Source organism: Pollachius pollachius (genome assembly GCF_949987615.1).
Source record: "Pollachius pollachius genome assembly, chromosome: 5".
NCBI classification, from domain to species: Eukaryota; Metazoa; Chordata; class Actinopteri; order Gadiformes; family Gadidae; genus Pollachius; species Pollachius pollachius.
In genome coordinates, this window is record NC_136938.1 from 25,583,206 (window position 1) to 25,608,479 (window position 25,274).

The 25,274-nt window shown below is 43.9% G+C and overlaps 6 protein-coding genes across 8 annotated transcripts in view; 3 read left to right on the forward strand and 3 right to left on the reverse strand.

The window, feature by feature from the left end:
- Nucleotides 1–128, reverse strand: part of serinc4 (serine incorporator 4) — a gene marked incomplete at both ends in the record, with an annotated part of 14,841 nt that extends 14,713 nt beyond the window's left edge. Inside the window, one exon of the mRNA XM_079737210.1 lies at nt 60–128. Within this exon, the coding sequence (XP_079593336.1) occupies nt 60–128 (69 nt within the window). The remainder of the gene's footprint in view (nt 1–59) is intronic.
- A 4,702-nt stretch (nt 129–4,830) lies between these two features.
- hypk (huntingtin interacting protein K) lies at nt 4,831–6,511 on the forward strand. Its single transcript, XM_079737236.1, has 4 exons — nt 4,831–5,031; nt 5,514–5,569; nt 5,743–5,794; nt 6,276–6,511. The coding sequence occupies exons 1-4, from the start codon at nt 4,870–4,872 to the stop codon at nt 6,369–6,371; spliced, it is 366 nt and encodes a 121-aa protein (XP_079593362.1). The 5' UTR covers nt 4,831–4,869; the 3' UTR covers nt 6,372–6,511.
- A 344-nt stretch (nt 6,512–6,855) lies between these two features.
- mfap1 (microfibril associated protein 1) lies at nt 6,856–11,329 on the reverse strand. Its single transcript, XM_079737235.1, has 8 exons — nt 11,138–11,329; nt 10,434–10,644; nt 9,752–9,905; nt 9,448–9,635; nt 8,721–8,990; nt 8,303–8,462; nt 7,841–7,930; nt 6,856–7,454 (listed from the first exon to the last, which is right to left on the reverse strand). Exons 1-8 carry the CDS (start codon nt 11,217–11,219, stop codon nt 7,275–7,277), a joined length of 1,335 nt encoding a protein of 444 aa, XP_079593361.1. The 5' UTR covers nt 11,220–11,329; the 3' UTR covers nt 6,856–7,274.
- Nucleotides 11,330–11,472: 143 nt separating this feature from the next.
- hddc3 (HD domain containing 3) lies at nt 11,473–12,827 on the reverse strand. The gene is made up of 4 exons (XM_079736209.1): nt 12,623–12,827; nt 12,455–12,510; nt 12,070–12,310; nt 11,473–11,930 (listed from the first exon to the last, which is right to left on the reverse strand). The coding sequence occupies exons 1-4, from the start codon at nt 12,735–12,737 to the stop codon at nt 11,800–11,802; spliced, it is 543 nt and encodes a 180-aa protein (XP_079592335.1). The 5' UTR covers nt 12,738–12,827; the 3' UTR covers nt 11,473–11,799.
- A 68-nt stretch (nt 12,828–12,895) lies between these two features.
- vps33b (VPS33B late endosome and lysosome associated) lies at nt 12,896–18,749 on the forward strand. Of its 2 annotated transcripts, none has more exons than XM_079736559.1 (24): nt 12,896–12,911; nt 13,210–13,363; nt 13,702–13,782; nt 13,869–13,930; nt 14,018–14,067; nt 14,202–14,269; nt 14,378–14,423; nt 14,505–14,599; nt 14,967–15,071; nt 15,221–15,314; nt 15,403–15,480; nt 15,885–15,958; nt 16,064–16,150; nt 16,260–16,350; nt 16,431–16,505; nt 16,647–16,711; nt 16,796–16,850; nt 16,937–16,983; nt 17,095–17,227; nt 17,387–17,460; nt 17,667–17,768; nt 17,883–17,958; nt 18,174–18,293; nt 18,456–18,749. In XM_079736559.1, the coding sequence occupies exons 2-24, from the start codon at nt 13,268–13,270 to the stop codon at nt 18,533–18,535; spliced, it is 1,854 nt and encodes a 617-aa protein (XP_079592685.1). In that variant the 5' UTR covers nt 12,896–12,911; nt 13,210–13,267; the 3' UTR covers nt 18,536–18,749. The 2 variants fall into 2 exon arrangements, with proteins under 2 accessions (XP_079592685.1, XP_079592684.1); XM_079736558.1 differs by having other exon boundaries at nt 12,899–12,911; nt 13,207–13,363.
- A 348-nt stretch (nt 18,750–19,097) lies between these two features.
- prc1b (protein regulator of cytokinesis 1b) lies at nt 19,098–25,079 on the forward strand. 2 transcript variants are annotated; one of them, XM_079736283.1, is made up of 14 exons: nt 19,098–19,218; nt 19,486–19,618; nt 20,002–20,124; nt 20,267–20,500; nt 20,620–20,790; nt 21,148–21,297; nt 21,396–21,543; nt 21,635–21,771; nt 22,101–22,196; nt 22,308–22,454; nt 22,585–22,695; nt 22,885–23,001; nt 23,361–23,540; nt 24,097–25,079. In XM_079736283.1, the coding sequence occupies exons 1-14, from the start codon at nt 19,208–19,210 to the stop codon at nt 24,166–24,168; spliced, it is 1,830 nt and encodes a 609-aa protein (XP_079592409.1). In that variant the 5' UTR covers nt 19,098–19,207; the 3' UTR covers nt 24,169–25,079. The 2 variants fall into 2 exon arrangements, with proteins under 2 accessions (XP_079592409.1, XP_079592410.1); XM_079736284.1 differs by having other exon boundaries at nt 23,361–23,463.
- Nucleotides 25,080–25,274: the final 195 nt, after the last annotated feature.

Sequence of the window (25,274 nt, forward strand, 5' to 3'; positions counted from 1 at the left end):
CAGACGCTGCTGTCATGCATTTGCCCCCAGTCGCCCTAACTTCACTGCTGCAGTCTCACCTGATAGGCTACCATGTTGAGGAAGTAGTTGTAGACCCCACCCTGGGTCCCCGCCTGACTGCCCGACATTGTGCTTCAATAGGTCCTGTGTTACCTCCACCACCGACCGCAGGCACCACCACCACCACCACCACCACCACCACCGCCGCCGCTACTACATCAGTCCAACTTGATGATGAAAATAGAAGTCCCTACCAAAGAGCTGGTAACCATGGCATCTTCACCACGGCAACGGGATGAGAACCAACCCTTTGTTTCACCATTAAGGCTGAATGGCAGACGACAGGAAAACCCCGTCCTAAGACCCCACGGCCGGCTCGGTCCCGATGATCACTCCTTACGCTGCCAGATGGTTGGAGAGTAAAGCTAGGAGTCCCTGCTAACCACGAGCTAACTGTCTGCTGCGATGTCCGGTCCAACTCCACAGGGTGAGCATTCCTCTGTTTCTCGTGTGTGTGTGTGTGTGTGTTTTTACTTTACATAGCTAGGCTCTGAGTTTGTCCTGGACGCGGCCAAAAAAGAGGGAGAGGGCGAGGGTGAGAGAGAGAAAGAGAGGTGGTGGCAAATACCCAATGCCGCCCCATCACGTTCCCTCCCCCCTCCCCTGACCCTACCCGGTCAGATTAGGCCGGATCGGTGCGGGTGAGGGGGGAAGGGGGGAGGGAGGGAGGGAGGGAGGGAGGGGAGGGAGGCGAGGCAGGAGGGAGGCAGGGAGGGAGGGAGGGAGGGAGGGAGGGATAGGCCAGGAGTGGGAAGTGGGAGGAGGTGGTGGAGGTGGAAAGAGGCACTGGTACCATCTGTCTTCCCTGTCCCGTCCCCATCCCCATGGCCCCCCTCCCCCAGGGCCTCACTACTTGCTCCTGCAGGACCCTGGTAGACCCCAACCGACTAGTAGGACCACCGGAAGGGTGGGCTAATGAGTCTGTGTAATCCAGACTTAATAATTGAAGGGCTTACCCCACTGTGATTGGCAGATGATACCTGACACTACACTCAACACGTACGGTGCTTAAAAATATCTGCTTACAGACCTATCTGTAAACATCTATCATCTATAATCCTACCAAGAACTGTTTATCCCGGCAACCAGGAACACTAACAGCTTGGAATGTCACAGATTAGAGGCATGCCAGTCTGCGATGGAATTTCACTCCTCACCAAGCACCGGATATGGGTGTGATTTTGAGGTTTAACGAATGACACGGCATCTCAATATTCGGTTGACATTCTAATGAGTGTGAACCCCATGGAAATAGATCAAACCCAAATGAAATGAGTAATGCAGGGTGAGCCGAGTGCGTGGGTGGGAAGGGCTGTGTCAGATTAGATGTGGGTTAGCGTGGAGGGGGGCGGGGGGATGCGTCAGGATAATCCGGTCATTGTTCAGCCATCATCTGCAGCCAGGGTCACCTTCAGTCCTGCAGCCGATGTCTCTCTCTTTACCGACGTCTCAATCTCATGTCTCTTCCTGGGATGTCTCTCTATAACTCGCTCTGTAACTAACACATCTCTCCCACTCTCTATCTGATGTCTATCTCTCTCTAGAGCCTTCTTTGCCTCTCTCTCTTACAGAAACTCTCTCTCTTGCCCTCACCCTCCCTCTCTCTCACACACACTACTGCTAACCTCTATGGGGGTGGCTCAGGACATACTGAGAGGGATGATGGCGGGTCATGTTGAGGATTGAGAGCCACCCCCATGCGAGCTTGTGGGCGTTCCCTTGTCCTTGTGCTGGTCAGAGAGGCATTATGTTAGAAACGCAGTGACCATTAGTACAGCCCAAGAGAGCCTAAATACCTTGATGATGTGAAATGTATCGGCCAATATCTCTATATCTGTGGCTAATAATACCGCAATCATATCATACGTCCATAACTACTTTTGGAAAGTTAGTGTGGCTTAACGTCATCAAGAACATCCAAATTAAAGTAATTAAAGTAACCTGAATGCTATCTTAGACCCTTGTCTCGAAACAAAACAATATCAGATTTTGGCTGAAGAGGCTATTACCGTTATTAATGGCACAACTTTCATTGAAAAACATTAATCAGACGATGAAACCATTCAATGACCTAGTTTGACACAGTGACCTGTTTGATCCATCATAATGTAACTAGGCAGAGTTAACATAAATCCAAACCATATTATATACATAATCGGTTGTCAAAGGAAAAGATATTTGCACTAACTTGAACATGTTTTGCTTCCCTGAATCTAGATATAAACGGGGTACTATTAAATGAGTAATGACCTCAGTTCATCCTGAATCCATAACCCATTCGTGTTCTGACATCACGTGCACACCCAGAATCCATGCCCGTTCTTGTCCTGACTTCACGTGCACACCAAACTTACTACAATGTTGCTGACGCAACCAGCCAGTCCAGAGAAAGGCTCTGATTTGCTCGTTTTTCCATTCAAACTTTGGTGAATGTGTGACGATAATAAAACATTTATTGATCTTAAAACAGTGTTCTTTTTTTCAGTTTTTTTGCTTGGTGGATTTTTTCAGACAAAGTCCAGCTTAACAAGTCTGGACAACTTTTTCCCTTCCTTTAAATCCTCACTATTCTTGTCATTTATAGTATCTTGATACACAAGTTGGTAAAATTTCCCCCAGAAAAACAGGCTTCAAAGCAGACAAAAACCATTCTTCCCATCAAACATCAGCTGGTATGTTCCTAGACTAGGAAAACCGAGCGTAATACAGATCTTAAGCCTCAAACCCTAATTTATGTTTGATGGATTGGTCCTGTAAACATTTACAAACCAATTAGTCCCACAGACAAGCCCCACCCCCAGCTCACCCAGAGAGATGCTGCATTCCTGGGGGCCCTTTCACTCTCAGATAATTGCTGTTGCATTGTGGGAGAGGGGGGAGAGCGCTTGCGATGAATAAACAAAAGCAAATTAGGGGATGCAAATTAACGCTTGAGTGAAAGTGCTTAATCTATGGTTTCAATAGGTTTGTGGAATAACAGTTGGATCCAATCCAAGCTCAGCTGCCCACACTGACGCACACACGCACACACACACACTCACACACACACACACACACACACACACACACACACACACACACACACACACACACACACAGACACCCATGTTAAGATAAACAATGAATTAATCACACAAGCTTATCCTTTCTTAACACATTTCAAAAGCGAGGGTAAATCACACTTTGAAAATAGTTTCATCCATTGAACTGTCTTTGTAAATGACTCACATAGATACGCGGAAAAAACATTGACGTTCAGTGGAAACGCTATTTAATAATTCGTGACTGTGGCATCGCACGCCATACATTATCCTTCATCCGTAGCAAATCACTCTGGGCATATTAAAACTTCTGTCACTTCTGTCACACTTGTTCTGGTTTATTTATGATAGAAAAAAAAACGGTTGCCACATCGAAAGTGAACTTTTGACATTGAACGCTTTAATAAATAAAGGATGAAATAAATTATAACAGTATGAGTTTCGTAGAGTGACAAACCTATTTTATTTTCGTCTTTTTTACATACCGAAACCATCCCCTCACCTATAGAAAAACCTTCACTCTCCTCAAACATCTCAACACACACATACAGATCGAGAACACACACTACAATGCGTATCTGCGTCTTACCTGGGCCCCAAGACAGTGGCAAGACATCACTTCCCATAGACACTCAATGGTAATTCCAAAAGTTCACAGAGCGTCATCAATTATCAGTCATAGAGCAAAATGAAGGGGTTGAAGCGGTGTCCGACCGGCCCTGAGGCCATCGCTGTGTGGCTGGGTCAACCAGACATCGTTCCATGCTGGCAGAGCTGCACATGCTCGGTGGAGGGGGGAGGCAGCAGGTGTGATTTTAGACCTTGGTGTGACTGAAGACACTGACTTTAATTATGCCTTTAAGCAGATTACCATAGGTGGATTTCGCTAATGCCTGCCGACCAGTGAATTCAGGGAGACGGCGGCGGTTGAATTGTACAACGAGAGTTCATGTGGCGAGCAATAAAATCTTAAAATCCACAAATAAATAATTGACACTGTACCCATATATAACCTGTGCCCCATCTACTGGATTATTACATTCTGTTACTTTAATTTTATAATTATAAATAATTGCTCTAGAACAAGTTATTTTAATAATTGCTCTTTTATATTGTTTTTGATTGCAATTCAGCAGCAACAGTGTTATCAAAAGCAACCTCTATTACTGTATGCCTGTCTTCAGATGGATATTAGGTTTTATGGATAAGAGCAGGCCTAGATTCTGGGGATCTTTCTCAAAGATGTCTGACTGCAACCATGGTGCTTTGATGCTGGGACCATTTGGTTGGGAGCCATACACTGGAAGACTATCCTGCCCGCCATGATGACTGATTGATTGTATACAGAGGTCTTATAGCTGTAGTAATCAACAATTACCTAATCAATTATACATTCATACACGTTATGAGAATCAACCAAGTTAAAGATGTAAAACTAATTTGTTACCATGTTCAAATCATAAAATAGAAAAATGAAATAACGTTTTAGTCAAAGGACCTCCTTGAGTATTACTTATTTTGTGGCATGTTTTACACAGGTTTTGTTATCTTCATAACAAATTACCTTGTTAAGATAGTAAATGATTATCATGAAATTAGTTTTGGTTGTATGGTCATTGAGGAAAATAGAACACATTAATTAGTTAAAATAAACATAACTATAAAGCAACCTGTTTACTTCCGGTCTAGTTTCGGACGCCACCTGAACATCCGGTGCAACATCGTTTCTCTTCCGACATCTCTTTCTCTCCCCTAACACGGAGCTAACATGGCAGCCGAAGGCGACGTTGATTTGGACCTGGAGGCTGAGGAGAACTGCACCGGGAAGCCGGTGGAGAAGCCCCGCAAACATGACAGCGGCGCCGCGGACCTGGAGCGGGTCACGGACTACGCGGAGGAGAAGGAGATCTCCAGCTCGGACCTGGAGACGGTGAGGAGGGCTAGCATCAGCTAGCGAGCATGTGGTCCTAGCCGGTTTAACGCCGGCACACACAGGCACACACGCACGCACGCACACGCACGCACGCACACGCACGCACACACACACACGCCTAATGTGTGGACGCAAACCCATAGATAGGAGGGTGGATGCATTAACATACATCTGTAAACACACACACACCGGCCAGGGTTGCTCTACGGGGCTCGATACAACCTCATACATGTTAGCGTAATCAATAAATATGCGGTAGTCCAGCGGTATATGGCAAACGCTCTTTATCTTTTACTGGTTGGGATGATTTTATGTGTCATTGTCTTTTATGTACTGTTTGTACCGTGCGTGTATTGCCCTATTGTAACCTGTGTGGCACCATGACCAATTCCAATCAACGGTGTTGACATGGCAATAAAGTTATCTATCTCTGATTGACAGCTGTCAGACGTTGATGTTTGTGACTCTGACTCTTTCAGGCCATGTCGGTGATTGGCGACAGAAGATCGCGAGAACAGAAAGCCAAACAGGAGAGGTGGGTGGTTTTAGCAGATATTGCGTTTTTTATGTATATTATATTGCAGCAATAAATGCTGTATAAATGGAGCTTTTATTACAACCTAGATGTGATATAGATTTATAGTTAACGATACAACTGCTGGACCAGAAATCAAAGCCCGGAACTAACTCTTGCTTTTGTCATTTCAGAGAAAGAGAATTGGCCAAAGTCACGATCAAGAGAGAAGATGTAGAACTTATTGTAGGTTCCCAAACAATAAGCACCACAACTATCTGATTGTGCTTTGCAATGCAATCCAATTATAATTAGACAAATCTCTGTATGCATGTCATTCCTACGATTTTCTCTACAACCTTTTATCCAATCGACCTCACACATGGCGGGTGAATGGTCGAGGATTCAAGGAAGTGCAGGGTCAAGTGTGAAGTTGTTTTGAGGATCAGCGGTTCTCGAGAAAACTGTAAGCAGCAATACGGAAGGCCAAGCAATCGGCCCGTTCTGAGCAGACACCTTAAATGTTTTCTGCACTAGTTATAATTTCAAGAATATGTTGTAATACAGTACTTTAGTCAGAATCTATTCATAGGCGTGTTTCATGCTTCATTCTGAGGGAGATTGTTTACAGTACAATGGTATAGTTATTGGTGATACCCACTCATGTATATACGCTATAGCTTGAAGGTGTACTGATTTGGTTCCTATGATTTGTGATGATCCACAGATGTCGGAGATGGAGATTTCCAGGGGCGTGGCGGAGCGCAGTCTCAGGGAACACATGGGGAATGTCGTGGAGGCTCTGGTGGCCCTGACAAACTGAGGATTGGACTGTTATACCTTCATCACATAGCTTACACACCTGACCCATGTTGACCTCGTAAACTGGCCCGACAACTGCTGACATTCTCATCACCAAGCTTTTTTTATTATTATAATAAAATGTCCCATTTGGTTAGCCTAGTTTTTTTTCTTGTCTTTACAATCTTCTACAAACAATAAGCCTACCAGTATTGATCAACGAATGCATCTATAACCGAAATCGAGGCCATTAATTGAAAGCTCAAGACTCAATTTGATTTTCAGACCAATAGATCTCATCCACTATTAAGTGTTATGACTGGGAAAGTCATCACATTGCAATGACTTTTCCAGAATCGTTTTAAACAATAACATGCCTGTGCAACATAAATCCTGTTATATGGGCATGAAATGGTTAAGTGATCCAATCATGGCTGCCTTAGTCCTTAAAACATCCTGCATACTCCAAACAGGCAATAAAATAATTTATATTCTAAAAGTTTGGATCTGAGATTAATCAAACAATGGATTTTATTAACAATTATGTATCAACACCACACTTGCATTGAAATACATTGAAAAAGTGGATATTTGAAGTCAATGCAGAACACTGTACAAAATGACATTGTCCCTTGGACAATTTTGAGCACGGATCAAAATATATGGTAAAGAGCCACTAGCTTTTAGTGGCCACTAAAAGCACGATTCATTGAGTATTACCATTCAACTTAATCCAACCATATCTGATTAAGTATTGTGACCTAAATCTCTTGAGAAATAATCGACTCATCCAACCAGAGTGCAGTAATAAAAAAAAAATGCTGCTCTGTCGCATCTGAGGGGGACGTGACCACGCGCCCAAAATCTCCACTCAAAGTCTTTAGAAACGTGGCCTGGCGAGACCGGCGTCCGTGTTGGTGCGGCTCTACGCCTTCCTCTTCTTCACCGTGGGCTTGTCGAACACGTCCCTCACCCCGGCCGCCTTCTGCTTGAAGAACTTGGTGTTCTGAGCGCTCTCCTGGGCCCAGGCCGAGTCGAACGACGTGGTGTCCTGGTCCACCAGATGGGTGTACTTGGTGCGTCCGGAACGGCCAAAGTTTTTGACCTGACGAAAGGGAAAACCCAAAGATTTCAGCGGCAGTTGTGGATGAGCTGATGGGTGTGTCACGGGGACCACATGCTGAGAGTGACGCAGAAGGACCTTCCAATCCTGACCCGTAATGTAAACACTTATTGTATGTTGCACGGCCTGGCACTTAGAAAAAAATAGTACTTAGCATCGTGTCGTAGCTATCTTTGTTGTGTACGGGGATAGGTTTCCCTAAAAATTGTAAGTGCTTGGCACTTGTTTCTCTGAACATCTCTACTGTTCCGACAACGAAATGTTGCCTTTTCTTTCTTTTGACAAATGCACTTATTGTAAGTCGCTTTGGATATAAGAGTCTGCTAAATGCCCCAAATGTAAATGGAGAAGGAGAACATGGGTCTGACCTGCATGACTTTGGGTAGGATGGTTTTGTTGAAGTGGTCCTCCAGTGTGGGAGCGCTGAAGTCTCTCTTGAACACGTCCTGCTCGTCATCCTGGAAGAACATCACATTGAGGTTTAATGTACGAACGGAGTTCAACGTACAAACCACGGCTGTACAAACCATGTACAGCCATTTCTCAAAACGACAGAAAGTCAGTGGGAAACTGGAATTTGCATTCCCTCTTCGCTATATCGACCACACCATTTAACCCTATGCGGTCTAGTTTATTATGAAGCAAATTGCAGGTTACTAATTCTGCGACTACGTACTTATATATTTACAGAGCATTTAACAGGCTGGAGACATTCATTTATATCATAAAAAGTGTTGAATTTGAATGCATTACCTCATCCACTGTTAGGGTCAGCTAAACATTTACATACAAGTTTAAAACTGCCTACCAACACACAACAAGGCACTCACCATGAAGAAGGCTCCCCTGTGGTAATACTTCTGCAGGAACTTGTATTTGCCCTTGGACGCCTTGTTGGTGATGACTTTGCCGCTGTTACGCAGCTCTGCTCGGCGCTCCTCCTCAGTGAGGTTGTGGAACCTCTCGATCTCCGCCTTGTCCTTCTCCATGCTAGGAGCGAACGAGAGAACTCTGCGTCAACACTAGAGCCCGACCAATATTGGTCTATCACAGACGAATCGCTATCCTCGCCGATATGAAACTTTAGAAATGGAGTCGATTTATGACCGTAATCAACTCTTTATGAACCCTCTACCGTCGTTGGTTGAACCTCTTAACAGAGCACATCTGCGTAAATACTGCGTACCGCTGATCATCATCATCATCATCATCATCATCATCATCATCATCAACCCCTCGGAGACTCACGCTTCTCTGGCCTCGCGGTCCCTCTTGATGCGCTTCAGCTCCCGGACCTTCCAGGACTCGTACTCCTCCTCCTCGTTCTCCCCGTCCGTGTCCAGGGCGTCCAGAGCGGCCAGCGTGCGCCGGTTCTCCTCAAACTCCTTCTTGGCCTCCTCCTCCACGATCTTCAGCGTGTAGCGCCGCCGCTCCTCCACCTGCTTCTTGGCCTCCGCCTCCAGCTCCTTCACCTTCAGCTCCTCCACCTCGCGCTCCACCACCGTGACCCGGTCCTTCCTGAGGCGCACGAGAACCAGAGCGGCGGAGACGGTTATTTGAGTTGTTCAGCATCTATGTAAATGGTGGAATGGTAAATGGACTGCATCTATAGAGCGCTTTCTAACCTGTGGCCACTCAAAGCCCTTTACAATATTGCCTAACAATCCCCCATTCAGGCACACCTTCACACACCGACGGCGGTGTCAGCCACGCAGGGCGACAGCCGGCTCGTCGGGAGCAGTCAGGGTGCGGCGTCTCGCTCAGGGACAACTCGACACTCAACTGGGGGGAGCCGGGGATCGAACTAGCAACCTTCCGGTTCCGAGTCAACCCGCTCTACCTCCTGAGCCGCGTGCGGTTTATTTTCTAACCGATCAGACGGATCATCCCAGCTGCAATGGGAGGCTGCGCTGGATCATCGTTTGTGGTACGGCACCTGCTCCCTCTTATTGAAATCCGGCCGGGTTTCACTCACTTCCTTATGAAGACGGGCTTCAGTCTTGGCTCCGCCTCGTCCTCGCTGTCGGTGTACTCCTCGTATTCCGACTCCGACTCGGCCTCCTCCCCCGACTTCCCCTCCTCCTCCACCTCCATGATCTCCATGTCCTCGTTCTTCCGCTCCTCAGCCCTCTGGCGCATCATCTGTCGCCGCCTCTCGATTTCCTGAACGGAGAAGATCACATCCACAGAGTTGTTGTTGTTGTTGTTTCTCACAGAGCAGGCGGTATTGGTTTTGGCTCAAAAAAGCCAGATGTTTTTTCGCTTAAAGCCATCCGAACCTCATCGTCAACTTCTTCTTCCTCCTCTTCCTCCTCCTCCTCTTCCTCCTCCTCGCTGCTCTCCTCGCGCTCCGGGTGCCAGGTGCCCTCGTCCGAGTCCTCGCTGCTCTCGGCGATCAGCTCGGGCTCCGCGATCTGTCTGTGTCTCGCCAGCCTTGAGGAAGACATGAGCCCCAAATAAAGTATTGGTAATAGCAACAACAACAACAATATAACCACAAGTGTGTGGTTATAAGATGGTGCCGGTTTCAGAAGGACGGTTCGGTAGGTATGAAGCACTGTATTATTTTCCACTGGAGATACTGATTGACAGATGAAAACTGTGGCTAGTCGCCATTACGGTTAACAGTTGCGACAGAATCATGAGAAGAAAAGATGGACACATAGCATACTTTTTCCATTTTGGTTTGGGAAGGTGAGCTCTATGCATTGAGGAAAATCATGTTTATTAAATACTCTAGGGTTCAGGTTGTACTTGTCTATTTTATATGGACAGGTTGACACTTGATACACCACATTATAATTTGACAATATGCTGTACTGTAAACCAACTTTTAAAAACTTTCTGCATTTCAGGATGATTCATTGCATCATAAAGCAAAACTGTATACACGTTCTGGGTGATTGTTAGCCCAGCTCTAAGTCCTCTTCGAGACAGGCGTGACCAACATGAGAAACACACCTCTCCTCCACGTCCTCAGACACCCGGTTCAGCAGGCGTTTGAGACGAGGATCCGACACCTCCTCCTCCTCCAGCTCCGGCTCAGCGTCCTTTCCCTTCTTCACGAACTGGAAATCCTCCTCCTCCTCGTCCGACGACTCCATCGGAGCGTAGTCGGGACGCTTACCGGAGACATACCTCTTCACCTTCACCTTCTCCATGGAAATCTCACCTGTTGTTGAGTGTGTCGGGAGTCACAATAACAGGAGGTAAGAATTAGGGCAACTTGACTATTAGTTCCAACGTGAAACAGAGCATCAACGATGACGTCAGGTCTGAGGGAGTAATGGCAACACGTTGAGAGGAGATGCTCTATTGACATAGAGCAGAAAGACGGACAGGTGGCACACTTTTTCTATTTTGCAACTAATTAGATCTCCGTGCATTGAGGAAAATCATGTTTGTTCAATACTCATACTCATACTCAATACTTCAGATTGCACTGGTTTATTTTATATGGATAGATTGGTGTTTGGAACTTGATGAAGCCCTGTATTATACTTAATGATCAACTGAACACACGTTTATGCATATACATAAAAATGATATACAATCCAATATCCTATTGTCCTGTTCGGTCTAAAACTGTCAATGCAACACTACTAGGCCATATTATTATTGTTGCAACGTTAGCTATGTTGCTAATCGGATAGCAGACGTCTCACCTTTCTCATTGCGGATCGGCACGGCTCCGGCCGTGGACTGGATCGGCGGCAGCTTCATGTTGAGGGCCTCGCGTCCTGACATGGTGGCCCGAGTTAATGGACCAAACAAAACAGAAATAAGGACCTAGTCAAATATATCCTTTACAATCCAAGCTCCTAGATCTGAGATCCTCGACGCGAAAGGAAGTCTAACCACTGAACGGACCGGAAGTGGTGTGAGTCCGACTGGATCATTATGTAGTAGCTTTAGTTCCTCTGCAATTACAACAAAATACATAATACTAAAATAATAATATAAAAATGTCCTACTAAAAAGAATACATATTCATGAACGATTCAGAGTTTGTATAAAGCCTTTATTATGGTTGCATCATTCGTATTTACATCGTGTTTGATGTGAAACAAGAGATTATTTAATTCAACAATATAATTGCATATATATTCTTAAAATGTTTAATCTTTTGTTTCAGTGCGTGTATACAGCTCTCAATATGGATTTTATCATTCTTATTTACACCGTGTTTAATGTGAAACAAGAAATAAATGTAATTCCACAAAATAATTACATATATATTGTAAGAAGGTTTATTCTTTTGATATTATTTCATGAAGAGGAGCGCAGACAGCATTTTTTTTCAGAAAAGTTCAAATAGGGATATTTTTCAAAGCTGAATTCCCCTCTGCTTAAACAGCGCTTCAAGCTTTTCTTCAATGGCTGGATGGGTGCCTTTCAGTCCTCTTATCACCAGAGAGGCCCAGACGAAGTATTCCTGGACTTGCTCTGCAGTCCAACCTGAAAACACATCACATTTTATCAGCTCAATGATGATTAGGAAAACCAATACATGAATAGAAGAAACAGCACAATCGCAGTGGTAATAAGAAACACAGATTAGCCACCAAACACAATGGAACACAAAACAAAAAGCCACCTGTAGGTGTGCAGCGATTAAGGTCCCTCAAATTGTAAAGTTTGTCAGCCAGTTTGACCAGTTTGGCCTGGTGACTGCAGTGGGGTGCGTGCTCTACTTGTAGACGTTTCCTCTCCTGTTTGGGGAGGGTCTTGTCATCGGTCACTTCTTGGACAATGCGCGCCACGGTTGGTCCAAAAGTTAACTCTAGTTCTGCTATGCTGGTGTCTGTGTCCTCAACAGTATCATGGAGAAGAGCTGCCTGAATTGGGGGAACATGCGTAGGGTTAGATAGCTAGTGATTTTGAAAACCCAATGAGTAAACAGTAATTCTTCTTTGTTTTTTTAATTTGCAAATACAGTATAGGCTATACATTTTATTTTACAATAGATACAGACAACTCACTTGCAACACCTCAATGTCAACAATGCCACCTTCATGACTGAGGATTCTTGCAACTCCTTAAAAAAAAAAGGCAAACAACTTTAAGCAGATGGCATACCCATAAAAACACACAGAAGAACATTTAACAAAACATTTAATAAGGTGAAAGGCTGACAGCACAGGACAAACCTATGGGATGGTTGATATAAGGGGTTTCTTCTACATCTTTACGCCGTTGACTGCGGTGCTTTTCTGCCGCGAAATTGACCGTTTCCAGTAACACCGTCGTACTGGAATTCATCATGAGCAGTGATTTAATGGTCTAGTTTTAAGCCCTTTTTCGGGGTCGATTAGTTGGTGTTTGGTAGTTTCACTTCTTCTCAGCGACTATATCCTAAAGGTGTCCCCCCCTGAATCAGTCCGGAGTGCAACACGCTCTCTGAGTACCTAGTTCCATCCGTCCCCACCACGGAAGAAGGTAGCTAGCCCTACACTGACTCAAATACTGTTGTTTATTTTAACCATTTTACACTGTCTTTGAATGTTACCAGTAAATAAGTGGCATTATTATTAATATAAAATCTCCTATAATCGTTTGATAAGACGCATGTCTAGCATCTATGTGTAGCTTTCAAGTTAGGCAACGTCAGCTCTTAATCAGGGCTGTCAATACATGATCCCTACATTTGTATGTCATTGATCTTAATTTAAGACTGTCAATAAATAACAAACAAGATTTCACATAGCGATCTATTGTCTCCACATGCCACTAGAAGAGTGTTTACAAGTAAAGGACGGACAGACGGCTGTTCGGCCCCCCTGTCACCCATCCCCATGGCTCACAGCATCAGACGAGACTCCCCAGAGCTCCCAGACTTCTCGTTGCTTAAGAGGCTGGCCAAGGACCAGCTGATCTATCTGCTGGAGCAGGTGGGTCTGATTGTACCACTGATTTAACCGAACCCTAACCCCAACCCCCACTGTTGATTTGGACAGATGCTTTAAAATAAATGGTAAAGTCACCACTGTTGGGTGCTGCTGGCGGTAATCCCAGCCACTTACTCTCCACACTGTGGGTTTAACTCTCGTTTGATATTGACTATTGCCAGTAGGTCTCAGAAATCGAATTCATCACTAAAAAGCTATATGTATCACACCTTAAGTCATAATATCGTTTTTATTTTGTGTTATTTTGAGTCTTATTTATTTTCTGTTAGCTACAAATCGATGCTTGCATTGCATTTATTATTCTGATCATTATTTAACAGCTACCCGGAAGGAAGGACCTCTTTATTGATGCTGACTTAATGAGCCCACTTGATCGCATTGCCAATGTCTCTACACTCAAGGTACATCAACTACCTATACATTTAGTCAACGAAGTGCAAGTGAATTGAATCAGGATTTTCATTTCTGTTTGTGCTTTATTTTAAAGCAACATGAAGTTGACAAACTCTACAAAGTGGAATACAAGCCGATTGTGAGCACTTCTGATCAGTAAGTACAGTGCCGTCTTACAGCCCATTTCATATGGTTGATAAGAAGCTGACATCACAGTGTGAAAGTGTTTAAATCTCTTTTTAGATTGTGTTTTCTGATACGTCCAAGACTACAATCTGTGAAGTGGATTTGTGGTATGTAAACAATACAATTCTGCAATAGCCTAGCTTTTCATCATAAAGGAACACCCAATGGCAATATGGCTGATATCATACAATTATAATCAATAATTTGAAGTCTCGGCTTTTCCCCCTTTTTTTTTTTAAAGATGTGGTGAACGCAGACAAAGCTGCTGGGAAATTCAGAAGATACAAGTTAATATTTACCCCTCAGAAGGTAAAACCCTGTGCCCTATATCCTGCTTACATTACTAGTGCCTTCTTCCAAATTCCTACGACATGGGAAACATTAACTAATTTCTACTGATTCATTCATTCATTCCAGTTCTATGCATGTGAGAACGTATTGGAGGAGCAGGGAATCTTCGGAGGTAGGTAACCTATTGTGTATTCGCGTTTTTGTCTGTTATTCGTACAATATATCGATCTACAGTGTTGTTTCTTTCTCTCAGACGTGACAACTGATGAGTGGGCATTCCATCTCCTCCCATTGGATGATGACATCATCAGCCTGGAACTCCCAGAGTTCTTCCGAGACTATTTCCTGGTATTGATCTCAAACTGTCTGAAAAATAACACGTGCTGTAATCTATTCCGTTGTAGTCTGTACCGTCTTAATATATGGTCTCACTACTGCAACACTCATCCCCTTATGCTGTGTTTCGTTAATTATAACTTTGATTCTATAATATTATAGTATAAGTAAGTCTAATGTTTACTTCTGGTATAATAGACACAATTTTGCATGCCAAAATATATAGTTATTCTTAATGATTACAAAACCTTTTCATTCCCACCAACCCATGCATTTATACGATCGACGAAAATAGTGTTGTGTCTTCCACGTCTATACCATTTCATTTCAATAACGCAAAGTCCAAAGCACCCACACATGCCTTCTGTACCTGTCCTAGGAAGGGAACCAGCGCTGGGTGCGGACGGCCGGCAGTGCACTGCACCTACTTCACTCCCTCTTCGGCCCCTTCTGTAAGGTCTATGGGATCGGCCGATGTTCCAAGGTGGGAGCACTGGTCTCTAATGGTGGCAACACCAGTGTGTGAATCCAGGGCTTTGAAAACAGCACTTTCCTCTCCAACACGGCTAATGTAACTTATCTGCGCGCGTATGACACTAAATCTTATGTGTTTTATGTGTTGGGTGGCACCAGATGGCGTATGAGTCATGGCGGGAGCAGGTAGAGGAGGGAGAACAGAACACAGGTCGCGATGGGGAAATTGGAAGTGTTTTTCTTATTGATAGAGGTAAGTAGCAGAGTTTTCCCTGCAATATTGCAGATGACGGTTTGCCTGTTTTGTTAATTTGTCTGACTGTTGATTCTTGCCCCTCCAGATGTGGACTACGTCACTCCTATGTGCTCCCAGGTGGTCTATGAAGGGTTGGTGGATGACATCTTCAGAATCAAATGTGGTACGTAGAACCTCAAGTCACGTGCATTGGTGTTTAGCTTGATGGGTGCCTGTCAGAGTTAGTTTATTCAAGGGTCAAATCTTTTAAGATATTTCCATCATGTTTTTATAGCTCATAATGGAAGGTAAAATAAAAACATGGGAGACTATGGGCATTTATGAACCAAAAAGTATTAATGTTAAATCAAGTGGACTTGGAAGAATATTCCATAAGTCCACTCGACTTGAAATTATATTCCAATTATAATTTCTATTAATTGTATCTCTGCACACCACATCACATTGTATTGCAGTAAGTAACATGCTTTAGTAGAGATTGTTCCCCATAGTAAGAACATATATCATTTGCGACAATCTTGTTTGCAGCTGAATGTCAACCGTGTGACTTGAATATTTATTCTACAGGGTGTGTGGAGTTTGGTCCGGAAGTTACATCCTCGGACAAAAGTTTAAAAGTAATGCTTAACTCGCAAGATAAGGTAAGACTTAAATAGTTCAATTGCAGTATTTGGGAAGTAACATCAATCTTACAGATGAATACCAAAGTGCCAAGCTAACGTTGTTTCCTGTCTAATCCACCTAAGGTGTTTAACCAAATCCGGAATGAGCATTTCTCCAACGTTTTCGGGTTTCTCAGTCAGAAAGCCAAAAATCTTCAGACTGCATACGACGTGGGTGAAGCATCTGCGCATCATGTGTGCAGCACTATTCCGGAAGCTTCTATTAACCAGCAGAGTTAATTAAATAACTGAATCCCGTGTTGTTAATGTTATCCTTCAGAAAAGAAGTGGTATGGACATAAAACAGATAAAGACGTTTGTCTCAGAAGAACTCAAAGGCTTAAAACAAGAGCATCGGCTGTTGAGTTTACGTGAGTAATACTTTGAGTGGTTCTCATCTACAAATTGTTATTATTCTTCTCTGAGTAATCAACAACATCCTTCATGACAGATATTGGTGCCAGTGAATCAATGATGAAGAAGAAGACAAAGCAGGAATTTCAAGAGCTGTTGAAAACCGAGCACTGTAAGAAGACCACAAGATAAAAAAAACTAGGATTTACATTATTTTTAAGATGCATACAATATTGAAAAAACGTCAATACTGAGTATTTCGTCATGCAACCTTGTATTTTGAAACAAGTGTATTTTTCAATAACCTTGACAGCCTTACTGGAGGGGTTCGACATCCGGGAATGTATTACGTTCATTGAGGAGCACATCAACAGACAAGTGAGTCTCAGAGAGACACATGCACAGTAGTCACAGGTCAATAGAAAACTCCCAGTATTCATTCATTTATTGTCCTTCCTTCAGTGTTCCATGATAGAGAGCCTGCGACTCCTCTGTCTCCTGTCGCTCACGGAAAACGGTCAGCCTTCTTGACACGCAGCCAACATGCTAAATCATTTCCTCCCAATGCTGCAGTAACAAAGGACTCCTTGCATTTCGTCACAGGTCTACTCTCCAAAGACTTCAAATCAATGAAGGCGCAATACCTACAGGTGAACCCTAATAAAGTAGTAACAGTATGGTGGTCATAGGGATAATAATCATGGTCAGGTGGAACATGATGAATTAATGATGTTTATGCCTGTTTGGCTCGGCCTTGACAGAGTTATGGCGTGGACCACCTTCCGACCTTTGCCAACCTGAAGCAGCTGGGGGTTCTGGTGGAACAGCCCACTGGGGAGACCCTCACCGCCATGGAGAGCAAAGTTGGCAAGCTGGTGAACGACAGAACTGCAGGTGAAACAGGCTACAGACTTAGAATCCCACGATGCTGTACGACCTCCCCTCATGAAACGATGTACTACATAACTCGCAACAACAGTCCAGCAATTCTCTGTTATAATGTCATTCACACAAACACACACAGACTTCCATTAGATTGTTTTGTCTTTTTAGGAAAGCTGACTGATGCCTTTTCCTCTTTGGCGAAGAAGAGCCATTTCCGAGCCTTAAGTAGGAGACTAAACTTGGTAGGTAATCTGGCCACTCAAATTAAACACCATTTTCGATGTCTTGAACCGTTGGAAATGCCACCAAAACTCTCCTGCCAAACATCTTACTGCTGTTTAACAGCTATACCATTTGTAAAAAATGTACAGCGTTGATTTGTTGCTAGATACAATCTTCGTTTCTTTAACTTGAGGCTATTGCTGTCCTTTGACCATTTGCTGTAAAGGTGCCCAAATCGGATGAGGAATACGACTTGCGTGTTCCCAAAGACATGGCCTACATCTTCAGCGGGGCTTACGTCCCGCTCAGCTGTAAACTCATTGAACAGGTGGGTTATCCAGCCTGACCACTATTCCACTGCACTGCTTAGGACTATAGGAGGAAAACAGGTGTTTTGGGGGGAGATACCACAAGGCTCCTCTGTGTCTGGTCGTGTCTTCAGGTTTTGGAGCGAGATGGATGGACTGGCTTGGAAGAAGTCACCAGGTTACTCAATGGCCAGGAATTCGCAGCTTCAGGTTAGTTAGCGATGCTATTATTTATTACTATATAACTATTTAACTGTTCCTGGTATAAATTGTTGACATCCCTTCACATTTACAACTGAACACAAATTGTTTCTGTCATTCGATGACATGTTTCTTGCATATTTGAAATAAAATGTTCAAATCAAACACGGTGTGTTTAGATGTGTGAATGTCGCTGATACCAGGAGATGCTTGTCTCTCTTCAGGCTGCAGTGAGGCTGACGGGAAGGCGAGGAACGACACTCGGAGGACCATCCTGGTCATGTTCCTCGGGGGATGCACCTTCTCCGAGATCTCGGCCCTGCGTTTCCTTGGCAAAGAGAAAGGTAGAAAGGGGCTTGATTTTGAATAATTAAGTGTGTTGTTGTTTTCTTTATGGTGACATTAATCGGAATCAATAATAGAACTGAATCATTCTGTTATTGATATAAAACATGCCGAAATCGGATAACATGATAAACTGTATGTTTTTTGTCGTTTCTCTTTAGGTTATAAATTCGTCATTGTTACAACAGCCATCACAAACAGTGCCAGACTCATCGAGGCGTTGTTGGATAACCATGCATGAGTCCAGACAGCTGATCTATTTTAGGACAACTTTTGCTATTGCATTGTATTGCATCATGGACAGAAACTAAAACATTCCTGCCACTGTAAAGGATGTGAACCCCCTGCGGGGCAACTGGCATTACTGAATGGACTTATTGTTTCTGAGGTGCACTCTTGGATTGATGTAAAAAAAAGGATACTATGAACTGAATGTGAATAAATGTTTTAATAGGTTTTGTGTCCATGTTGCTAACTTGGACCAATATCTCCCAAAAATAAGTCTCTTTCCATACCGTTTTAAAATGTTGTGTATAAAGTTAAAGCTATAAACTTCTTCAATCATTCATTTTTTCAAGAATTTTTTTTGCACATAAGTTTTACATTAAAAAAAAAATTCAAAAACGAGATGTCATAAACGATTATATTTCCATCAGCAAATCCTTCTTTAATAGGTCCATGAGCAAACCACACCCGAAACGATTTGTTACCTCATTTTATTTGTACCGACGAGCTGCGCGCGCATCCCGAAACTAGCCAATGAGAGCTCAGCCTGCGTTCACACGCGTGTTTTGAATCTGGGACCCGGACAACACTGGGTGGACGTTGCTGCTTCGAGGCTGACGGTTAGCGGACAGCGCTGTGTCCAAGTTTTTGTAGTCCTCGACAACCATTCAAAACCTGGGAATTAACGATGAGAAAGAGGTAACGTTATATAACGCTTATGAGACTTATACTGATGTTATTTCCAACCATGGCTTTAGTTGTAAGCACATTATACAACGGCGCGTCGCACTTGTTAGCCAGATGGCCTAATTGCTAACTTATTCAGTGCCATAGAAACCCAGACTCACGCAATCATCTGCATATAACATGTACGTCGTTTATGTGTAGTTTTCTGAGATCATGAATGAGTTGGGAGATGCTCATGTTTTAGGGGTTTTGATCATGTTTTGGGGTGTCCCTCGGCAGTGAGGTGCTCGCAGCGGAGTCGGTGACCTGCTTGAATAAAGCCCTACACCACCTGAAGGACATCTGGGAGGAGATCGGCATCTCCGAGGAGCAGAGGCTGCAGAGGACCAATGTCGTCAAGAGTCACATTAAGGTGATCTGTTCTCTTAACAGTCCTTGAGTTTCATAATGGTCTACTCCGTGTTGTATTAGTTCAACTTGATAAACTTTGGTGTTTGTTTTTGCTATTGCTTGGTTTTAAATCGAAACCTACGTTGTCCTGTCCCTACCTTCTGATCGGAGGGAGTTGTCGTTTAGCATTATCTGCGTTGACTGTTAACACGCCTATCGAAACTTTAACTCTTTGACTCTCAATGCCAATAAGGCCCTGCAAAGCTGTTATTTGAAATTTATAAGTTTACCAATGCACATCAAAGCTAAAAAATAGAAAATACAAGGACACGTTCAAGGTGCGATTTATGTATTTCGTGTGTGATATATCTGTTAAATTTGCTGGTCTTGTTTCCACCACCATAGAGTTTACTGGATATGATGGTTGCCGAGGAGGAGGCACTGAAAAAGAGACTGATGGTCAGCATTGAAAAATGCCGCAACGAAATGGAAAAACTCTGCTTGGAACTTCAATTACCCAGATTTGAGGTTAGCACAACAAAAACATATCATCAATAAGTTCAGAACTGCTGACGGGAGACCTATTGGCTCATAAAGTCAATGGCTGTTGCCAATAGGTTACAAATCTGACAATCTTAAGTAAACCTCTTGTTGGTCCTGGTGTGTTTAGGAAGAGGCCGGCAGCACTATGCTTCAGCTGGAGAAGGACATCCGCACACGCGTTGAGGTGCTAGTGTTGGAGAAGAGCCAGCGCGTGCAGCAGCTGAAGGCCTTGATGGAGCAGGACCAGGACCTCTGTGACATCCTGTGCTCCATGCCATTCAGGGTCAACGAAGACTCTGTCCCCTCACTGGAACAGCTGGAAGAATTCCGGGAACACGTATCCAACCAGATGGCTGAGAAGGTGGGAATAACCCAAAACTTTAGTTAGAACGAACCTTTTATTTATTTGACTTTTTCGACAATGTCAAGAAAGATATAGGTGGCAGGAATCTTTATTTATCGCGATGGATATCTTTTCAGGGGAGGCGGCATGCTGAGTTTGTGGACATCAAGAGACAGATCATCCTATGCATGGACGACCTGGATCAGGTTCCTGAGACCAGCTTTGAAAAGGACATTGTGTGCGAGGATGATGAGGCCTTCTGCCTGTCCAGAGACAACATAACCTCTCTCAAGCTGCTCCTCTGTCAGGTGAGCCTTTAATATGCATCACTGCAACGTTGAATCATCCTAGAAAAATGTACTCCTCTAGAAAGAGAACACTTGGCATTATTGGCAGCTTTCCTAAAAAGGTGTGTGTGTGTGTGTGTGTGTGTGTGTGTGTGTGTGTGTGTGTGTGTGTGTGTGTGTGTGTGTTAGGGCTGCTTGATTATGGGAAAAATCATAATCACGATTATTTTGGTCAATATTGAAATCACGATAATTCAAATGATTATTTCAATGGGTGCTTAGCTTTGCCTAAAGGACAGGGTGCTTAGCTTTACTTAAAGGACAGGGTGCTTAGCCTTCCTAACCGGTGGCCCTTGTCTGTCGTTGGTGACGCCGTAGTTGGAGGGGCGCCGGGCCGAGAACGAGGCCCTGTGCGAGGCTCACAGGGAGAGGATCCAGAGGCTGTGGGACAGACTGCAGGTCTCCCAGGAGGAGCGTGAGGCCTTCTCCCCGCACATGGTCGTGTCAAAGAAACGGAATCTGGACGTGGTGAGCGAAAAGGCACCAGTGTATGAATCCCCCCCCCACTGTGTGTTGCACTTGCAACCAGGCCGGCTCACGTTGCATCACTCCTCCCTCCCGTTCAGCTACAAGCAGAGGCCCAGCGCCTGGAGGAGCTCAAGCTGTTGAACATGCGCAACGTGACGGAAGCCATCCGCTCCGAGATCGCCGTGTTTTGGACAAAGTGCTTCCTGAGCATGGACCAGCGACAGGAGTTTGTGCCGTATTACAGCGGTGAGGGGATCCACCTTTGTAGTTTTACTCTACGGCATCATAAATGAGAGGTATATTGTCTAAAGTAAATGCCAAACATTTTTTTCCCCAGAGGATTTTACTGAGGAGCTGTTGGGTCTCCATGATGAGGAGATCCAGCGACTAAGGCAGCACTATGAAGACCACAAAGCGCTCTTTGAGGGCGTCCACCAGTGGGAAGAAAGCTGGAGACTCTACCAGGACCTCGAGGTGAGACTGATTACACTCTTTCAAATATTACCAGAGAAATGCTGTTTAACCCGTTTCACAGCAATGGCAGAAGTGGGCATGTCTAATGATAACACCCAGGGGTCTGCTGTATCTGAAGTGAGTGTACTCATGTTTAAACATTGTGGCTAGTTTATGCATATCTTTGCCTTTTACTTTCCACACCAATTCATTTAATGATGAATACACTATTATTGGTTATAGGGTTGGGAAATCTCAAATTGAAAGTATAATTGATATCATGTTTCTGGCCGTTGTGTGAAAAATGTGCCTGTTTTTAATATACCATCCCTTTTTCCTTTCATTCCCAGAAAAAAGCAACAGATCCCACGAGGTTCACAAACCGGGGAGGAAACCTCCTCAAAGAGGAGAAGCAGAGGACCGAGTTGTCGAAAAGTCTCCCCAAGGTAAGGAGATGATGGTCCACGTTCAAAAGTGACACCTGACCGTTTACAGTTTGCAGTGGAACACAACGATGGCATTAACCGACGGGCCCCCGTGTGTACCCCCCCCCACAGCTCGAGAAGAAGCTGACGTCGGAGATCGAGGCCTGGGAGAGCGAGCAGGGCCGAGAGTTCCTGGTGAGCGGGCAGAAGTTCATGCAGTACGTGGAGGAGCAGTGGGAGGCGCACCGCGTAGACAAGGAGAACGAGAAACAAGAGCGGGTGAATAAATAAAGCGCTTTATCTACGGGACACGTTTTCAAGAAGAGGAAAGTAAACGCGCCTTCGCCGCGGCCGTGGAAATGCACGCTGATGCAGCGTCTGTAACTCTCTTGTTTATAACGTTCCACAGCAACTGAAGAAGAGCAAGCAGACAGAGGAGGACATGCTGTACGGTACGTCAGTACGCACGCCCGCCAAGCGGCGCTTGCTTGGCACCCCGACGGCCAACAAAACCCGGAAGGTGAGGCCCCTCGTTTTTTTTTTTACAATGGTATAAACGCATCGCCTGGCTTTTAGTAGTCAGAATGGCTCTAGAGACCTACATGCAAGCCAAGGGTGTATCTTCCAAGTGTAAAGACTAACTGGCCAGTGAGAGGTTATTGTGCTGTCATTAACCCCCGCAGCTATTCACATTCGAATGTGTTTCCAGTTTAACGCTACCTCCAGCCTCTCCAGCACCGCCTCTAACAGCACGTCGCGCTCCGTTTACGGTGTCTCCACCTGTCGCTCGCCGGCTATGTCCCGCCCTCCGCTGTCAGCCAATAAGGTAGGCTTCCCACGAAGGTCGACAGTGCATTAACGCTTGTCACCGACAAGGGATCAAGTGGACTGATCTTGACGATGTTCTTTCTGTAATGGAAACAAACCGAGTCTTCAGTGAAGTGCACAAATGAATTCTGTGTGCTCGTATCTGATCCTCTCTGTCTCTGTCTCTCTCTGTCTGTGTATACTTGTGTCTGATCCTCTCTCTCTCTCTCTCTCTCTCTCTCTCTCTCTCTCTCTCTCTCTCTCTCTCTCTCTCTCTCTCTCTCTCTCTCTCTCTCTCTCTCTCTCTCTCTCTCTCTCTCTCTCTCTCTCTCTCTCTCTCTCTCTCTCTCTCTCTCTCTCTCTCCATGCACACGTCAGATCCTAGCGCCCCGGACCCCAGGGCGCATCAAACCCCCCCACGCTGTGCCCCAGCGATGGAACCGGGAGAACATGATCCAGGTCAAGGCGTCGCCTGTGAGCGGTGCGTTGATGACCCCTGCTAGTCCAAAGCGTAACACCACCATAACCTCTGTTGCCACCACTTATTCTGAATTTCTGGTAATTGACTTTTTTGAAATTCTTTGAATATATTTCTTTTTTTTTGATTTCCCGTCCAGCAGTGTAATACATCGTTATGTTGCGTCCCTTATGCGAAGCAATCAGGGGTTATTATTGGCTCTAGAAGCTACACATATGTGTGCGTCTCAGTAGTGTATTTGGTGTTACACGGTATACTAATGTACATTTATGTTTTAGAAGGACTTGGTCAACACTGAATCTGTTCAGGCAAGGTGTGTTTGCCTTTCTAGCCATCAATGTGATGCCAACTCTAAACCTATATACTTTGCATGGCATTAGTTGAATCTGCGCCAAAAGCTTGCCTTTCTCCTGTTAAAGGGATTTCGTCTCTGGATACGTTGTTTGATGCTGTTTTCCCTTGTGTAAAATTAGTTTTAATCCACTTAACCACTAACTCTCCCTTACCACATACCTGTAGATGGATAGACATGGCACCTTTTTGAAATGGCAAGCAAAAACCACTCCTCACTGGCTTGCGCTCATTCTTTCCTTCCTTCTTATTCATGGTCATATACTTTTGTTTATCTTTCCACAGCGCGACCTCTCCAAGACCGCTAACTCCAAGGGAGAGCAAGACTTCATAAACTCTACTGTGTCGCACCTTTGACCGTCCTCCAGATTGAGATTGACCTAATGTCAATTCCTATCAGTCGAAGAACTACCTTTTTACTCTTATTTTCTGAATGAAGTTGATTAAGTCAACACTAATCTTGGTGTAAAAATGTAAAACTTTTATTTCTGATTTTCTCAAATCCCTAGTCTAATTTGTCACATGGAATCGTTGCAGAGTTCTATGTTCATTCTTCTGTTGTGGGTTTTGCCTGTATACTACAGAAAAAATCATTACATTATCACTGCCTTGGTGTGGGAAATGATTTTATTGTACCTTTTTATTAACCCTATTTTAGCTAGGAGTTGCAGATTAGTAGCTATAAAAGGTGTATCCAAACACTGTATTGTTTCTTATAAAGCATACATTTGAAGGATTGGAAGGGTGGGCTCATGAACTCCTTTTAATAAGAAGTTGATGGTCGCAGGCCAAATATTTTGTATTTTTTGCACTTTTATATATTGCATTTAGTTATATGTCCAATAATGCTATTTTGCATTCACACTTTCCTAAAGTATTATATATATGTATGTATGTGCGCTTACACATACTGGTGTAAATATTGTGACTTTCTTGTCTTTTCTTCCTGACATTTTAACAAGCTGCAGTTCTATGTAGGGTTATATAGAACAGCTTGTGAAATGTGGGATTTGTTTGTATTGGTCTTTTGTAACTAGGAATTGTAAATAAATAGACATAGATAAAGAATTAGATTGTTCAACAATGAAATGAGCATTACTGAAATGCCAGCTAGTCTAAAATGGATTGTTGATGAAGGGCCACATGTTTATAATTATTTAATGAAAACGATTAATTTCTGCATCAGCCACAATGACGACCAATTTATCTGTTGCCCCTTGTTGGTTGTATTGTTCTAAAATATAGTTTTTATTTATCCAAAGACTCATTCCATAAGCCTAATGTGTTTTACTCACAATAAAATCTCACAATAAAATCTTCTGAAAAATGTATTTATTTCAAGTCACTTAGGATAGAAGTGACTGCTAGATGACCTAAAGTTACATTTTAAAGTAATCCAAAAAATATTAAATTTACTAATGTAATTTCAAACTTGCCTGAACCATGCACTGCTCTTGCCATTC

What these genes read in the sequence shown, in the direction of transcription:
- hypk (XM_079737236.1), top strand. Translation starts at nt 4,870, where the DNA reads ATGGCAGCCGAAGGCGACGTTGATTTGGACCTGGAGGCTGAGGAGAAC. An exon ending in CCAGCTCGGACCTGGAGACG is followed by an intron (nt 5,032 to 5,513) that starts GTGAGGAGGGCT and finishes TGACTCTTTCAG; the next exon opens with GCCATGTCGGTGATTGGCGA. An exon ending in CAGAAAGCCAAACAGGAGAG is followed by an intron (nt 5,570 to 5,742) that starts GTGGGTGGTTTT and finishes TTGTCATTTCAG; the next exon opens with AGAAAGAGAATTGGCCAAAG.
- mfap1 (XM_079737235.1), bottom strand. Translation starts at nt 11,219, where the DNA reads ATGTCAGGACGCGAGGCCCTCAACATGAAGCTGCCGCCGATCCAGTCC. An exon ending in ACAGGGGAGCCTTCTTCATG is followed by an intron (nt 7,931 to 8,302) that starts GTGAGTGCCTTG and finishes ATGTTCTTCCAG; the next exon opens with GATGACGAGCAGGACGTGTT. An exon ending in TCCTACCCAAAGTCATGCAG is followed by an intron (nt 7,455 to 7,840) that starts GTCAGACCCATG and finishes CCCTTTCGTCAG; the next exon opens with GTCAAAAACTTTGGCCGTTC.
- hddc3 (XM_079736209.1), bottom strand. Translation starts at nt 12,737, where the DNA reads ATGATGAATTCCAGTACGACGGTGTTACTGGAAACGGTCAATTTCGCG. An exon ending in TTGACATTGAGGTGTTGCAA is followed by an intron (nt 12,311 to 12,454) that starts GTGAGTTGTCTG and finishes CCCCCAATTCAG; the next exon opens with GCAGCTCTTCTCCATGATAC. An exon ending in TAATCGCTGCACACCTACAG is followed by an intron (nt 11,931 to 12,069) that starts GTGGCTTTTTGT and finishes ATGTGTTTTCAG; the next exon opens with GTTGGACTGCAGAGCAAGTC.
- vps33b (XM_079736559.1), top strand. Translation starts at nt 13,268, where the DNA reads ATGGCTCACAGCATCAGACGAGACTCCCCAGAGCTCCCAGACTTCTCG. An exon ending in GGATCGGCCGATGTTCCAAG is followed by an intron (nt 15,072 to 15,220) that starts GTGGGAGCACTG and finishes GGGTGGCACCAG; the next exon opens with ATGGCGTATGAGTCATGGCG. An exon ending in GCTGTTGAAAACCGAGCACT is followed by an intron (nt 16,506 to 16,646) that starts GTAAGAAGACCA and finishes TAACCTTGACAG; the next exon opens with CCTTACTGGAGGGGTTCGAC.
- prc1b (XM_079736283.1), top strand. An exon ending in TTCAATTACCCAGATTTGAG is followed by an intron (nt 20,125 to 20,266) that starts GTTAGCACAACA and finishes TGGTGTGTTTAG; the next exon opens with GAAGAGGCCGGCAGCACTAT. An exon ending in GTTTGTGCCGTATTACAGCG is followed by an intron (nt 21,544 to 21,634) that starts GTGAGGGGATCC and finishes TTTTTTCCCCAG; the next exon opens with AGGATTTTACTGAGGAGCTG.